Source organism: Carcharodon carcharias, chromosome 15, assembly GCF_017639515.1.
Source record: "Carcharodon carcharias isolate sCarCar2 chromosome 15, sCarCar2.pri, whole genome shotgun sequence".
Classification (NCBI taxonomy): domain Eukaryota; kingdom Metazoa; phylum Chordata; class Chondrichthyes; order Lamniformes; family Lamnidae; genus Carcharodon; species Carcharodon carcharias.
In genome coordinates, this window is record NC_054481.1 from 16,329,754 (window position 1) to 16,346,575 (window position 16,822).

Below are 16,822 nucleotides of genomic sequence, written 5' to 3' on the forward strand. Positions count from 1 at the left end.
TTTTTAAGTGAAGAAAATTAAAAGTAGGATCAGGGAGAAATAATAATAAGACCTTTGTTATTCAGCGTGTGGCTCAGTATGCTGGTGCACCAATACATTGGCCCAAATCTTCCATGGACCGGGTGTACGAATAAGATGTGTATCAGGACCCCGTGGGAGTCCTGATGTGGGACCAGTCTGGAAGGTTCAACTTCCGATGGGCAATTCCCCTGCTCCCCATGAGTCTCCAAGAACATCTGCGACTCTGAGTTAGTTACCCAGGAAAAGTTAGATAGGTTAACACATAGTCTAACTCCTGGGTAACTACAGAACTGATCCCCCAATCATTCTCACTGACGCCCAGACTGTTCCCAGACCCAACTGCCACCCCACCCCACCCACCTGCCTACCCTCTCATTCACTCACCTGTCTACCCAATCACTAACATTCAAACTGGACTTTAAGCTTACCATGTAGCAGCTAGTATAGAAAAGCATGAAAACTAAAAAGTCCTTTCTTCCCCGACTCTACTCCAATGAGACAGAGCTCTCCAAGGGATATTGCGCTCCGCATTTCTGGGGAAGCTGAGCTCGGAAGGTCCCGGGAGAAATGTGGAGCAGTGTCGAGTTGCAGAAGTGTTCAAGTGGAACAGCAATCCAACAATGGTTGCTGCTTCTTAGAAGATCTGGGCCTGCGTGTTATGCAGTAGTACAGTGAAGGCTCATGATAATTCCCCAAACAGAAAGCATTCAATCTTGGTTCAATAGTTTTATGTAATTGGTTCTGGTACTAATGCACTTTAGGAAAAGGAAATTCTCTTTAAAATGAAATGTTATTATTTTCATCACCTCTTAATTGTTTCAACAGCCAGAGACAAGACCTGTAAGCAAATGGTTAACCCTTGTGCTCCAATTACTCTCTTCTGATCACAACAAAAGGCCAACACATACTGATCCATAATTGCATACTTCAAGTGGACGTCGCATTAAAATTTCACGTCTACTTTTACACTTACTGAAATGCTAGTGACACCAGCAGCGCTGCTTTTTAGCACCACTGCATTTCACCTGGTTGTCCAATCTATTTGCATAATGTCAGAAGAGCAATGCGCAAGCCAATAACAATGGATGTGGATATGTTCACATTTGTGAAAACACTAGCAGTCGTTCCAAGATCTGGCTCTTCCAGAAGATATGTCTTGGGAAATGATTAGCATGAAATTATGATTTTCTGGTCATTAGTTTCAATGGATAGAAATCCTTAGGCTGTGCACCCATGAATTTCCAAGATACTCTTCCAGTGAATGCCATTCCCCACTGCGAGCATCTGGTCCCAGAATTAACCCTCCAGTACTTATATCCACTGCCATGCAATGTCCACACAGGAATTCTGGAAACATTCTCCAAAGAACATCAAGGTTTGATTAGTAGCACAGTAACAGAGTTTACTAATTTCTCACATGATATGTCACTGTGGCACGTTGCTAAGCTGGAAGTTGAGGGAAAGAGGGGGAACTGGAGAGGGAATTATCTTCTCAGCTAGTCTTTAACTGCACCAATTAGTCAATGATAAAATTACAGTGGCAAGGATCTGGAGCAATTCACCTGAAATGATTGGCCAAAGATTGTGTGTCATGGGAGATAACAGCAAATAACTCATTCTGCTGGTTCTACTGCCAACGAGTCTAATGACCCAGTCAGTCAGTAAAATAGTCTGGCCAAGTACAGGAAACACCAATAATAATAGAAAGTGCTGGAAAAACTCAGCAGGTCTGGCAGCATCTATGGAGACAGAACCATTGAGAGTTAACGCTATTGAGAGTCACCCTCAAGTCCAAATGACACTCTTCGGAATGGGTTGTTAGTATTAACTCTGCTTCTGTCTCTACAGATGCTGCCAGACTTGCTGAATTTTTCCAATACTTTCTGCTTTTATTTTAGATTGCCAGTAACCACAGTATTTTGCTTTTATTGTACAGGAAATACAAAGTTATTTCAGATTTTGCTTCAGACTGAACAGTAAAGTTAAGTGCGCTGCTTAGGGAGATACTTACTGTATAAATTGTAGTCCTTTCTGAATTTCTTGCCACCTATTACTTCTGTCCTCGGGTACATTGGACATGTTATCCTTCACATCCAATTCCTCTAACGAAGCAGATTCTGAGTCAGAAAGAGAAACAATAAATCAAAAAAAGCCAGTCAAGTTATTTCTCATGTTCTCCTTATTCACATTCTAAAAAGCATAATCATATTCTTTTTACAAATTCATACAATTTTTGCTAATTATTAAATATCCTTTAAATGCAAAGCAAAATTCATGAGTGGGGCATTTATTACATATTCCTAATTGCCCTTATACAGGGGGGATTTAAGAGTCAACCACATTGCTGTGGATCTGGAGTCACATGTAGGCCAGACCAGGTAATGACAGCAGATTTCCTTCCCTAAAAAAACATTAGTGAACCAGATGGGTTTTCACGACCATTAGCAATGGTTTCGTGGTCATCATCAGACTTTCAATTCCAGATTTTTATTGGATTCAAATTTCACCATTTGCCATAGTGGGATCTCAACCCAGGTTCCCAGAGCATTAGTCTGGGTCTCTGGAACACTAGTCCAGTGACAATACCACTATGCCACCACCTCCCTGAAATAAGCAATAGGAAATGCTGGAAACAGTCAGCAAGGCTGGCAGCATTTGTGAAATGAGAAGCAGAGTCCCGACAAAGGGTCAGGTTGGGCCAGAACTTCCTCACGTTGGCAATCAGTGTCAGATTGCCACTCCACGCTCAATTACTTACCTCAATTTTTCATTGATTCTATCCCACCCGACCTTCTGACTCAGGCCGAGCGAGATCCAGTCAGTGCAGCATATTCCCATGGCCCAGCATCAAAGTGAGGGAGGCCACCCCCCTTTTTTACAGCACTAGCTGCCGTAAACCAGAGATAAAAACAAAAAAACTGCGGATGCTGGAAATCCAAAACAAAAACAGAATTACCTGGAAAAACTCAGCAGGTCTGGCAGCATCGGCGGAGAAGAAAAGAGTTGACGTTTCGAGTCCTCATGACCCTTCGACAGAACTTGAGTTCGAGTCCAGGAAAGAGCTGAAATATAAGCTGGTTTAAGGTGTGTGTGTGGGGGGCGGAGAGATAGAGAGACAGAGAGGTGGAGGGGGTTGGTGTGGTTGTAGCGACAAACAAGCAGTGATAGAAGCAGATCATCAAAAGATGTCAACAACAATAGTACAATAGAACACATAGGTGTTAAAGTTAAAGTTGGTGATATTATCTAAACGAATGTGCTAATTAAGAATGGATGGTAGGGCACTCAAGGTATAGCTCTAGTGGGTTTTTTTTTATTTTATATAATGGAAATAGGTGGGAAAAGGAAAATCTTTATAATTTATTGGGAAAAAAAAAGAAGGGGGAAACAGAAAGGGGGTGGGGATGGGGGAGGGGACTCACGACCTAAAGTTGTTGAATTCAATATTCAGTCCGGAAGGCTGTAAAGTCCCTAGTCGGAAGATGAGGTGTTGTTCCTCCAGTTTGCGTTGGGCTTCACTGGAACAATGCAGCAAGCCAAGGACAGACATGTGGGCAAGAGAGCAGGGTGGAGTGTTAAAATGGCAAGCGACAGGGAGGTTTGGGTCATTCTTGCGGACAGACCGCAGGTGTTCTGCAAAGCGGTCGCCCAGTTTACGTTTGGTCTCTCCAATGTAGAGGAGACCACATTGGGAGCAACGAATGCAGTAGACTAAGTTGGGGGAAATGCAAGTGAAATGCTGCTTCACTTGAAAGGAGTGTTTGGGTCCTTGGACGGTGAGGAGAGAGGAAGTGAAGGGGCAGGTGTTGCATCTTTTGCGTGGGCAAGGGGTTGTGCCATAGGAGGGGGTTGAGGAGTAGGGGGTGATGGAGGAGTGGACCAGGGTGTCCCGGAGGGAGCGATCCCTACGGAATGCCGATAAGGGGGGTGAAGGGAAGATGTGTTTGGTAGTGGCATCATGCTGGAGTTGGCGGAAATGGCGGAGGGCCCTCAACCGTGTCCGGCCCATCTCCCGCGCATCCGCCCTCACTCCTTCTCCTCCCTCCCAGAAACATGATAGGGTCCCCCTTGTCCTCACTTATCACCCCACCAGCCTCCGCATTCAAAGGATCATCCTCCGCCATTTCCGCCAACTCCAGCATGATGCCACTACCAAACACATCTTCCCTTCACCCCCCTTATCGGCATTCCGTAGGGATCGCTCCCTCCGGGACACCCTGGTCCACTCCTCCATCACCCCCTACTCCGCAACCCCCTCCTATGGCACAACCCCTTGCCCACGCAAAAGATGCAACACCTGCCCCTTCACTTCCTCTCTCCTCACCGTCCAAGGACCCAAACACTCCTTTCAAGTGAAGCAGCATTTCACTTGCATTTCCCCCAACTTAGTCTACTGCATTCGTTGCTCCCAATGTGGTCTCCTCTACATTGGAGAGACCAAACGTAAACTGGGCGACCGCTTTGCAGAACACCTGCGGTCTGACCGCAAGAATGACCCAAACCTCCCTGTCGCTTGCCATTTTAACACTCCACCCTGCTCTCTTGCCCACATGTCTGTCCTTGGCTTGCTGCATTGTTCCAGTGAAGCCCAACGCAAACTGGAGGAACAACACCTCATCTTCCGACTAGGGACTTTACAGCCTTCCGGACTGAATATTGAATTCAACAACTTTAGGTCGTGAGTCCCCTCCCCCATCCCCACCCCCTTTCTGTTTCCCCCTTCTTTTTTTTTCCCAATAAATTATAAAGATTTTCCTTTTCCCACCTATTTCCATTATATAAAATAAAAAAAAACCCACTAGAGCTATACCTTGAGTGCCCTACCATCCATTCTTAATTAGCACATTCGTTTAGATAATATCACCAACTTTAACTTTAACACCTATGTGTTCTATTGTACTATTGTTGTTGACATCTTTTGATGATCTGCTTCTATCACTGCTTGTTTGTCGCTACAACCACACCAACCCCCTCCACCTCTCTGTCTCTCTATCTCTCCGCCCCCCACACACACACCTTAAACCAGCTTATATTTCAGCTCTTTCCTGGACTCGAACTCAAGTTCTGTCGAAGGGTCATGAGGACTCGAAACGTCAACTCTTTTCTTCTCCGCCGATGCTGCCAGACCTGCTGAGTTTTTCCAGGTAATTCTGTTTCTGCCGTAAACCAGGTAGGTTTAAAAGGTCCATTGAAATTTAAAAGGTCCTTGACAGGGCTGGGAGAAGTTAAGTGTCCAAGGTAAGTTGATAGAATTTGGAGATCAGTAGGGCGGGGGTGAAAAATAGTTGGAGGTCAGTGGTGGTGGTGGTGGTGGTGGGGGGTTGCGCTGCAAGGTGGCGGACTCCTGTGGAGAGGATAGTCCCCTGGGGAGTGGGGAAATGGAGTTGTTCCATGCAAAGTGGAGGGCTCAGTCTGGATCAGTGCAATAGGAGATTAGAAGTGGTTTTAATTCTTCTAATTTTTTCTAGATAACTACTGATGTAATCCAGTCGTAACCATCCAAAGTTTGTGATTTAAATCGAAATTTTCGATCGGTTCCCAGTGCAGGGCAATTGCCCAGGTGAAGTTTGCACTTCTGGGTAATTGCTGCGCAAACCTTACCTGTGGACTTCCGAAGGGGATTCCCCAGCGCATCTTTGGGGTACTGCTCCCAATGCAACGCTGGGGAGCTCGAAGTTAAGACAACTCTGTTTCTTTCTCTACACATGCTGTCAGGCCTGATGAGTATCTCCAGCATCCTCTGTTTTTTAAAAACAAAAAAACTGTGGAAGCTGGAAATCCAAAACAAAAACAGAATTACCTGGAAAAACTCAGCAGGTCTGGCAGCATCGGCGGAGAAGAAAAGAATTGACGTTTCGAGTCCTCATGACCCTTCCACAGAACTGAGCGAATATAAGGAGGGGTGAAATATAAGCTGGTTGAAGGTTGGGGGGGGGTGGTGGTGGTGGTGTGGCTGTAGGGACAAGCAAGCAGTGATAGGAGCAGATAATTAAAAGATGTCACAGACAAAAGAACAAAAGAACACAAGAACACAGAAGTGTTGAAGGTAGTGATATTATCTAAACGAATGTGCTAATTAAGAATGGTTGCTCCCAGAATGGGCTCCCAGAAACATGATAAGAGTCCCCTTTGTCCTCACTTATCACCCCACCAGTCTCCGCATTCAAAGGATCATCCTCCGCCATTTCCACCAACACCAGCATGATGCCACCACCAAACACATCTTCCCTTCACCACCCCCCCAGCGGCATTCCGTAGAGATCGTTCCCTCCAGGACACCCTGGCCCACTCCTCCATCACCCCCTACTCCTCAACCCCCACCTATGGCACCTCCCCATGCCCACGCAAAAGATGCAACACCTGCCCCTTCACTTCCTCTCTCCTCACTGTCCAAGGGCCCAAACACTCCTTTCAAGTGAAGCAGCATTTCACTTGCATTTCCCCCAACTTAGTCTACTGCATTCGTTGCTCCCAATGCGGTCTCCTCTACATTGGATAGACCAAACGTAAACTGGGCGACCGCTTTGCAGAACACCTGCGGTCTGTCTGCAAGAATGACCCAAACCTCCCTGTCGCTTGCCATTTTAACACTCCACTCTGCTCTCTTGCCCACGTCTGTCCTTGGCTTGCTGCATTGTTCTAGTGAAGCCCAACGCAAACTGGAGGAACAGCACCTCATCTTCCGACTAGGCACTTTACAGCCTTCCGGACTGAATATTGAATTCAACAACTTTAGATCTTGAACTCCCTCCTCCATCCCCACCCCCTTTCTGTTTCTTCCCACTTCCTCTTGTTATTTCCAATAATTTATATAGATTTTTCTTTTCCCACCTATTTCCATTATTTTTAAATCTTTTATGCCCCGCTAGTCTTTCCACCCCACCCCCACTAGAGCTGTACCTTGAGTGCCCTACCATCCATTCTTAATTGGCACATTCGTTTAGATAATATCACTACCTTCAACACCTCTGTGTTCTTTTGTTGTTCTTTTGTCTGTGACATCTTTTGATTATCTGCTCCTATCACTGCTTGCTTGTCCCTACAACCACACCACCCCCCCCAACAACTTCTCTCTCCACCGCCCCCCCCCACCTTAAACCAGCTTATATTTCGCTCTTCTGTTTTTTATTTCAGATTTCCAGCATTCACATTATTTTTCTTTTGTCATATGCTTTAAGGCTCAAAGCTGTTCATTGTAGAAGCAGAGAAGTTTACAGCACAGATAGAGGCTACTGTCTGTATCGACTCTTTGCAAGAGAAATTCAAAACCAAACCTAATGCTATAACCAACGATTTCTCATTACTCTTTTTACTTCATGCATCCAATTATAAAACCCAAAATGCTGAATCAAAACATGGAAAAAGAAAACATACTTTGTGAAACTTCCCACAGGCTTATGGAAAAAAATATAGCTTCTACCAACTTACAGCAGTTCTGGTGCAGACATCCAATTACATCCAAGATCAATTAGATATAAGCAACACTTATCCATCCAAACTAAATGCGCTGCCTTGAATCTCTATCACTAAACACTCATTCTTCAGCTCAGGCGCAACAATGGGGCCGAAGTATTTGCATCTTGCTCCCTGTTATATCAAAGGTTAATGCCATAAAGCGATCAATAACAAAAGCTAAAAACAAGTAAACCATCAAAAATCCAAAAAGCCACGATGTAGAATGGTAAGCACACTGGCCTACTTTCAACACTAGGAAGAAGCACATGGTGGTTAATATCAGGGAGTACAAGAGCCAATAATGTCTCTTCTTTCAGCAATTGTGGCATGCCAAAGCTAGTGGATCTTATCAAATGGCAGGTCCCAGCCAGTGTTCGCAACGGGCAAGGTTCAGGCCGTACCCAGCCATCCTGTGCTTGCAAAACTCAAAACACAGGCAGAACTTTCCGTGCCTGCTGGCGTGAGCGGACAATATGGCGCAATCGGTTTAACGATGGCAGGAAACCAGTTCGCGACTGTCTGCTCAGTCCACCAAACGCGGGTGGCTGCGCTTCCCGCCATCGGACGTCGGGAACCTCTTTGTCACATATCAAGAGATCCTTATCAGGCCAGCCCACCAGAATCATCCCCCCCCCCCACCACCACCACCACCCCAACACCACCACCACCCACCCATTCCGGCTGGATCATCCATTCACGTCAGCGGAAAAGCACGTCGATGTGTTTCACAACCGCACATAAGCAATGCGCACTTGGCGGCCCGCACTTTGAGGTGAGTACACAGGAACTTTGTACAGCACTCGCCAAGGTCGTCTGTTGGACTTCGAGCTTGAGGGGCACTGGGGGAGGGTTAAGTGCAGCCCTGCTGTTGAGGCGACATGTGGGGAGTGGGGCTAGGGCCCGCTGTTGAATATAGTGTACAAGCATTCGGGGTGGGGGTGTAGGGTGGGCGAGAGAAATGACCACGCTTAACAGAAACCTGTGTGAAGTGCCCATTCCTCTGCAGCTGAGACAGTTCAGGCGCAGCCACATTGATACGGTTGGAGTCAGGCTTCTAGCTTATCTGCCCACTCAAGCAAAGCAGAGGCATCAAAATGCCACCAAGTGCTACTTGCTAAAGCTGACCATGGAGCAGTCACTGCTGGAGGCGCTCACAAGCCCTTGCAATGTCAGTATCCTAGTTTGGACCAGTCGCCCCCATGGTTCAAGCTAACAGTGCAGCCTTGCAGCACGAGTTAGGAGAATGCCTGCGCCTAAGCAGAGAGCACAGCATGCAGTCCAATGAGATGGTGGGTTTCGGGCATCCATGCAGCACGCTAATCTCTGGCCATCCAAGTGGTGGCCAGCATTCTGGGAAATGTTAAGGGGCCTTCAGACTTAAACTAAGACAGGTTCTTAGTACACCCATGCTAACCACATGCCTCTGACTTTCATCCTGCAGGAATAGTACATCAGGGTCACGGAGCCTGGTGAACTAGCTGTATGCCTGCTGGCCTATAGACCATGATGACAATGGAGGACAGAGCGCGACTCAGGCTTCTGGCTGCACAGAGGCAGGAGCAGCAACCACAGGAAGAAGGGGCAGCTGGGGCTCCCGCACACACCCAAGAGCTACAGCAAGCCATCGCAGACCAGCGCCTAGTGACACCCAGACTCTGCTGTTCATTCCTGCAGATGACCAAGAGCCAGTGTTGTCGGAGACTGCAAATGACTGGGGAACTGGTTGGTTAGCTCTGCTAGCTACTGCAGGATTGGTGCTTTGGGGACTTGGAGGGTATCCGCTGCCAGTGACCATGAGAGTGACTGCGGCGCTCAATTTCTACGCCAGTGGCTCCTTTCACCACCTCTGTGGGATTTCACAAAGCCTCCTCCACCCACAAATGCAGCCATGAGGTCAGGATGCCAAATCAGCGAGGGCACACAACTTTGTGCATTTTGCCCGGGACCAGGATGCAAGAGCCATTGGATTCATCCAGATCTCAGGTTTCCCACAGGTACAGGGAACAATCGACTGCACTCATGTGGCACTCAGATCTCGGTCGCAACACAAGGTGTACTATATCAACCACAAGGGTTCCATTCGCTGAACATGCAGTGGGTCTGCAACCATCAGAAACACATCCTACAAGTCTGTTCAGTTTCCAGGAAGTGTGCATGACACTGACATTCTCAGTCGGACACAGATCCCTGGAGTCTTTCAGGGTCCACAGAAGCTGCAGGGATGGCTCCTCAGGGATAAGGGCTACCCGCAGAGGCCGTGGCTGATGACACCCATGCGTTGGCCTCAGACTGCAGCAGAGCGACGGTATAATGAGGCTCATGTTGCAGCTCGCAACTTGGTGGAACAGCCCATTGGGATGCTAAAGACAAGGTTCTGGTGCCTGGACTAGTCTGGTGGAGCCCTGCAATACAGTCCGCAGATGGTGTCATACATTGTTTTCGTCTGCTGTGCACTTTTCAACCTGGCACTCCAACAGGGAGATGAGCTGACTGAGAAGGAGATGGAGAGCTACACATCTCCTCCGATGAGGATGCTGCTGACTGAGACGAGGGTCAGGAGATCTTCAAGAGGTGACCATGACAGGGATGAAGCCCTCACACTGGCCAGCTGAGGCCCTCGTGGATGCTAGATTTGTGCTGGATGACAACAACAACATGCAATGAGGTGACCCCATAGATCCTCACAATCGCATACATGAATGTTTGACTCCAGTCTGGCTTTTGGCAGCACAAATACCGTCTGCGAGAACGCTCCTGTCATGGAGATGCAGTGGAGGTCCTAATAGTCACTCAAATGCAGGAGAATGATGACAACATGCAGTGAGAACACTCCAGAAATCTTCACATAGCCTCCGAGAATGTCTGACTCCTGTCTGGCTGAGGGCAGATCACTTGTGCTCTACGATCAGGGTCATATCATACAGGCACAGCCATGAAGCTTTAGAAGCATCTGATCCTTTGTCCTCCTTCAGCACCGGAGCCCTCCAGGTGCACAGCATCAGTGGTCACAGATGCTGAAGAGATGGGGACAGGCCCACTTTAAAAGGTGCTGAGAGCACACCGTGAGAATGAGAGAACTCTGGGGCTCCTGCCCAATTTATTCTGGTAGCAATGACAAGCACAGCCGAGGTGCAGACATCAGTAATGTGCCCAGGAAGTGAGTAGCCGGACCATCACTTTGGTCTGAAGGCCACACAGAGCACAGGGAGGTTGCCCTGGATTGAGACACCTGCCTTTATCTTGTGCAGAAAGGTTTTACATCTGAGTGACAAGAACACTGCTCATGAGAACAATGAGCCATAGGCAGGGAGACATTCTTGGGAGTTTATTGACAGTAATGAATAGTCAGTACAAGTGATTAACATACATGCCCAGGCTGTGCAACTAATTCTCCTTACCTTTCCTAACCCTGCTGCTACGTCTTGGTGCTCCCTGGGTAGCCACAGCGGAGGTACAGGCAGCCTGCTGACTGCGATCCCTTGTCTGTGAGGACCTTGACAGGTGTCCTCTGGAGGGCCCAAGCCTGCTTTCAAGGTCCTGCTGTGTGGCAGTGACACCCTCCCCGGCCTGTGGAGCTGGAGTTGCTGAGATCACAAGAAGAGGGGAGTCGGATGGGCTGGACACTACTGGAGTCATCTGGATGGATGGGCCCAGAGTGTGCACCTGCTGATCCTCCACCCTATGGGCCCCGGGTCCCCAGGCAGACTCCTTGAGGAGTAGGGGTAGCTGAAGCAAGATTGAGCTGCCTGGCACCCCTCTCTCATACACACTGTTGGAGCCCAACTATGCCATCAGCAATGGAGATGAGCCCGTGCAGCAGTGCAAGACCAATGTCCTGGACCAAGGTCTCCATGGCGGCCATCATCCTACCAGTGTCTGTTACCCGACCTTTATGCATTGGCATGCTGGTGCTATCACCTCAGAGTGAAGGCGGATGGACTCCCCCATTGTGCCTTGCAATCTGAGGAATGCAGCAGACATCCCTTCCTGATGTTCCCGAGGTTGCCTTTGCAGCTCCAGCAACTGTGACATGACCGAGTCCAAATTTTGCGCCTCCAGCAGTGCTCAGAATGCCAGGGGCCTGGCAAGTCTCTGCTGTGGATCAGACAGTGCAATGTTTTCGTCAGATTGTGATCCCAAGGCTATTCTAAAGCTAGGTCCCACCAATATGTGTCTCTCTGCGCTGGAGAGTGCGGATGAGCACTGTGATGGGAATTCAAGGTGGGTGCCTTCAGATTCCACTTTAGAGGTTTCTTCAGGGCTTGATTGGAGGCCCTGGATCATGGGCTCCATCAGCTGTTTCCCAGATGTGCCTGCAGAAGCAAAGGGAGATGACTAGTGCATGGCAGTGGCATGATTAGTGCATGGCAGTGGCCTGTGAAGCAGGACACAATCGCTCAAGGCATAGTTATCTGATGGATGTTGCACTGCTGGACCCTCACTTGGTTGAGCACCGGTGACCTCTGTCCAGATCATCAATAGCCAGCTGGAAGGCTCTGTTTTCAAAGTCCATGAGGACCTTGATTTCAGGCAACCACCGGTCAGTGGCCTCTCCCTGTTGTCCTGCATGAACACAGATGGAGAAAGTGTAAGCAGGACGCCTGCCAGGCCAGATAATAAGTATGCCTGGCCCGTGTGGGTGGTGAGTGGTCCCATGGACAGCATGAAGACAATGGCGGTGAGTGTAGAGAGTATTTGGTGATGTCCCTTGAACTGGCAGTGAGTGAGATCACTGTGGATGTGTTATGGGCTTGTGAGTGAGAGAGTTGAAGATGATGAGAAGAGTGACTTGTCTTGGCAGTACAGAGATCATCATTCATCCACATGCATGGCTGTCCACTTTGAAGGGCGATGGCGCTGACCACCACCTCCCAAGCTGGGTTAGTGCTGTTGCTACCCACCCTGCGCCCAGAGCTGGGGTAGAGGACATCCCGGCGGGCCTCCACGGTATCCAAAAGGTGCTCAATGGACACTTCACTGAACCTGGGTACTGCAGTCTTCTTCAGTTTCAGGGCCATGTCTTCCGCGCAGCAGTGGTCTGGAAGCACTGAGATATGTGCTTGCCACTAGACTTTAAATATCGCGCACGGCAGGGCGATGACAGGCGGGTGAATGAGAGGCTTGCCCGCCATCGAAATGGCGTGTTTCCTGGAAATGCATAAATAATGTGGCGGGTTTGGGATGATACAGCGTCAAAACCCACCATCACGGCCAGCGGGTGAAACGTCATTTTACCCACCCGCTACTGCATTTCGTGCAAATCTGGGAAAATTCCGCCCATTGTCCAACATTAGGTGTGATTCCACAATTGGACAACATTTGCTAAATAATCCTTGGTGTGCTAAGAATTACGCTGACAACCAATTTCAGATTGTCAGTCGAGTTCACATTGTGGCACATTTGCATGTACTGCAAGTTACATATTTTAATACCCAGGGCCCTGTTCTTTGTAGACAGAAAGAACATGTACACACACTGTGTCTGTTTCAGCTAAACAAAGTAAGTGACAGCCATTCGCTGACCCATTCCTCAGGGCAATGTCTTGAGCCATCAGGATCAAGCTGTCTGGTTTAAATTTCAAACAATGCTTGGCAGTTAACTGTCAGTCACCATCAATGGCAACGCCTCTACCAGAGTCCACTTGCCAACCAAACAGCACCCTCTTCTCACAGTATAAATCGTTGATTTTCCTTTATATTCTTGCTAAATGTCCTGTTGATTACAAATGAAAAGCTTCAACATGTCCCTTTTCTCAGCAATACTCAGTTCTGTACTAGTAAATATCACAATTCCAATTTTTCAACTCCCATACCACTGTATCTCTTTCAGATAAACACTTAGGTCATTTTAAAAGAAACAATGTTAAATTAAGGTAAGCATTCTGCAATCTTCTCCGCTGTTATAACTAAGGCGGCATATCCATGCCCAGCAATTTTAATTGTAAAAACAAATTATAACAATAATTAAAATGGCAGTTAAAGTGATCATTGGATAGTTCATTCAAAAAGAGCAAAATAAGCAAAACCTTTAAAAAAAAAATCAAGCTATTAAAAGAACAAGTTCAGGTTCCTGGTGTTCCACAAATTCTACTAAAACATAGAATACAGAAGAGCCAGAGTTGCACATCTACCCTTGTAGAAAATGCTTCAATCCTTCAAATATAAAAGTACCCTGCTGAATTATTATACAAGATAATAGATCACTATGCCAGTGATTAGTAAACAGATGCCAAAGCCAAGATGCTTCATAATGAAAATAACATTTAGCCAAAAATTAACAAAGATTTACAAAATATACTATATATTATTTTAGTACAACAAAAAAGGGTTGTGGAAGACAAACATCACTTTTATTACAGATGCAAAACAATCTTAAATCCTACATATGTTTGAGCCTGAAACTATTCAACACATTCCCATCTACAAAATTATCTACTGTGAGTTTAGAGATAAAACTCCACCTTCACAGAAGAATCATTCTGCATTTCATTGTAAAGTACTACCATCCTTATAAAACATCAATGAACTTACTGTAAGCAAGGAATGCCATGAGATCTGTTACATATAATCAATAGGCAATACAACAATAGACGCAAGAGCTGCTCTGTCCATCATATATGGTCTAAACAAACAGGAACAGAATATGATCACTTCACACAAAAAATACCAAGATAACTGATTGTTTGTGACCAGTATGTAGTCGGGTGGAATTGTATCGCTCTATTCCTTACCAAATGGACCGGGAAACAAGCACTGCAAATTATGAGATAAAATTATGATATGCTAGAAGAATTTGATATGACGAGCACGTCACAGTCATGTGCTTTAATGACAAGCTGGGGGAATACTAGCCAATACTTTGTGAAGGCAGTGTTGTATGATCTGTATATACAAATTTTATATCAAAATTGATCTAATCAGATATACATACATTAGTCCACCATTGAAAACTTAATGCATTATGTAGGAAAGGACAGAATCTGTTCAGTGAATCTGAATCAGTAAAGTGATAGCATATGCTGCAATTAGGTCTCAATCCTTGAAAAAAAAATGCAAACATATCATTTTGACAAGGTTCTTAAAAGCCCTTAGCAGATCCCCATCCAGGTATGTCTCATTTATGGATACAGTGAAACAAATCAAAAGATATATCAACGTGCCACAGCAGGGCAACAAACAGATCAAGAACTGCTAAGTTATCTGTAACTGCATTCTATTCAGATTACTTTAAATGCATTAGGGATTTAGGTACAGTGTTAGTTTGTTTCCTTGAGGAAATTAATATCACATAGCAAGAGGATACAAAGCTTAGTTATGAATTAAAGATTTTTTTGTTGCATAACTGGAAAATAATGCAGAATGAAAGGCTGGCGACAGCCAGGCCACAAAGAAACTCCTCAAACGTGCCAGAACACATTAAAGAGTCACAGAATTGTTACAGCACAGAAGGAGGCCATTCAGCCCATTGTGTCTGCGCCAGCTCTGTAGGAGCAATTTGCCTAGTACCATTTCCCCACTTTTTCCCCCCACAGTCCTGCAATCCATTCCCTCGTGAATACTGAAGCATTGAAAGCAAATCTTTCATTTAAAACAAACAGAATAACACAGGAACTCAAGTTATAAAGGCCTGATACAAAATAAATCACCAACCTCAGGGGTTATAGCTCTAATCAAAGATAAGATAAGATCTGATAATTTAGCAATCTAACTGGCAGACCAAAAAGGTTGGCGGTATGGAAACTGGGGAGTTTCTCAATGCTGTAATGCAACATGCCCTGCTGGGGTTGAGCACCGATAAGAGGGAGATTTGCTTGACATCCAGTTTGGTCCATATCTGAATGTTCAACGATAGGTGCCAAAGTGGGAAATTTCCCTTTTCCCAGATTCTACTCATCTCACAGTAATAAGCAAAGAAAAAGACAGGCCAAAACCTTTTGAACCTTACTGCTAAATCAACAAATCAAAAGAAAAATACTTGAGTGCTGGAAACCTGAAATTAAAAAAAAATAGAAAATTCTGGAGATACCCATCAGGTCCAACAGCATATGTGGAGGCAGAAACAAGGTTGGCTTAACTTCCAAGTTCCCCAGGGTCGTATTAGGGTGTACCCTAAAGATGCGCTGGGGAATCCCCTTCAGAAGTCCACAGGTAAGGTTTGCATGGCAATTGCCCAGAAGTGCAAACTTTTCATTGATTTAATCTCACCCAACCTTCTGACTCAGGCCGGGTGGATCCAGGCAGTGCAGCGTGTCCACAGGGCCCAGTGTCAAAGTGAAGGAGGCCACGCACCCTTTTACGGCACTAGCTGCTGTAAACCTGTTTAGTTTAAAAGGTCCATTAAAATTTAAAGATCCCTTACAGACCAGGGAGATGATGTGTCTAAGGTAAGTTGATAGGATTTGGGGTTGGGGTGGGGTTGGAGGTCATGGGGGGGAAGAACTTAAGGTCGGGGGTCAGAGATCTGGGGTGGGGGAGCTAATTGGACGGGCCAGGCCTTGGAGGATGACGGTTGAGCCTCAGGCTGTGTCAGGAGGTTTGGTTGGGGGGGTGCGGGGGACTGTGCTGCTGGGGAATCCCATGGAGAAGTTAGTCCCTTGGTGGGGGGCTCAGTCTGGGTCTGTACAATAGTTACCCAGAGGTTAGAAATGGTTTTAATTCTTCTAACATTTTCTGGGTAACTCTTAATGCAATCCAAATCAGAACTGTCATGACTCACTGGGGATAGTGCGCTGCAATATCAAGCTCTCCTGTTCCCAGCGCCACAACAAACATGAAAAAGTTTGATCAAACCACCTAACTGTTTAATTTAGGTTAACAGAATACAAGCACCAGGTTTGTAAACTTAATAAGTAAATAATTGTTTATTGAAGAAATGGTCTTTAACCAGTGGCAAAAGAAAGAAATTTCTAAATTAATAACCTAAACTCTCCCCCTTCTTAAATCCCTATACATACACAAACAAGACACAGAAGGCACACAAAAACATGGGTTTTAAGGGTGGGATAAAACAGTTCAATAGCACCAATTCCGCAGTACAGGATTCGATGGGTTGATTTTGATCAATGTCTTCCAAATTCCTTTCAGTTCTTTGTTGATGACATAGGTGGTCTTCCAGCACTTTTAGTGTTTCAGAGAGAGAGCAGGTTATAGAGGTACGAGGAGAAAAAGCCAGCTAGCTATTATTGTAAAATTACTGAAATCTGACACACACACAGGAGCAAGAGGTTTTAGGTCCTTTCCCTTTTCAGGCTAGGAGCTTTTCTGCTGCACTGCTCTCACACAAACCCTGGTTAGGAGCCAATGTTGTTACCAGGCAGTTCCCCGTTAAACCAGACTCCTCTTAAGCA

At 46.2% G+C, this 16,822-nt stretch overlaps 1 protein-coding gene across 5 annotated transcripts in view; it reads right to left on the minus strand.

Annotated features, from left to right (window-relative positions):
- The window catches only part of zc3h7a (zinc finger CCCH-type containing 7A), a 113,002-nt gene that overhangs the window by 71,367 nt on the left and 24,813 nt on the right, over positions 1-16,822 (minus strand). For all 5 annotated transcript variants that reach the window (XM_041206879.1, XM_041206878.1, XM_041206880.1 and 2 more), the window contains one exon: positions 2,033-2,138. In XM_041206879.1, coding sequence (XP_041062813.1) covers positions 2,033-2,100 — 68 coding nt within the window. In that variant the 5' untranslated portion in view covers positions 2,101-2,138. The remainder of the gene's footprint in view (positions 1-2,032; positions 2,139-16,822) is intronic.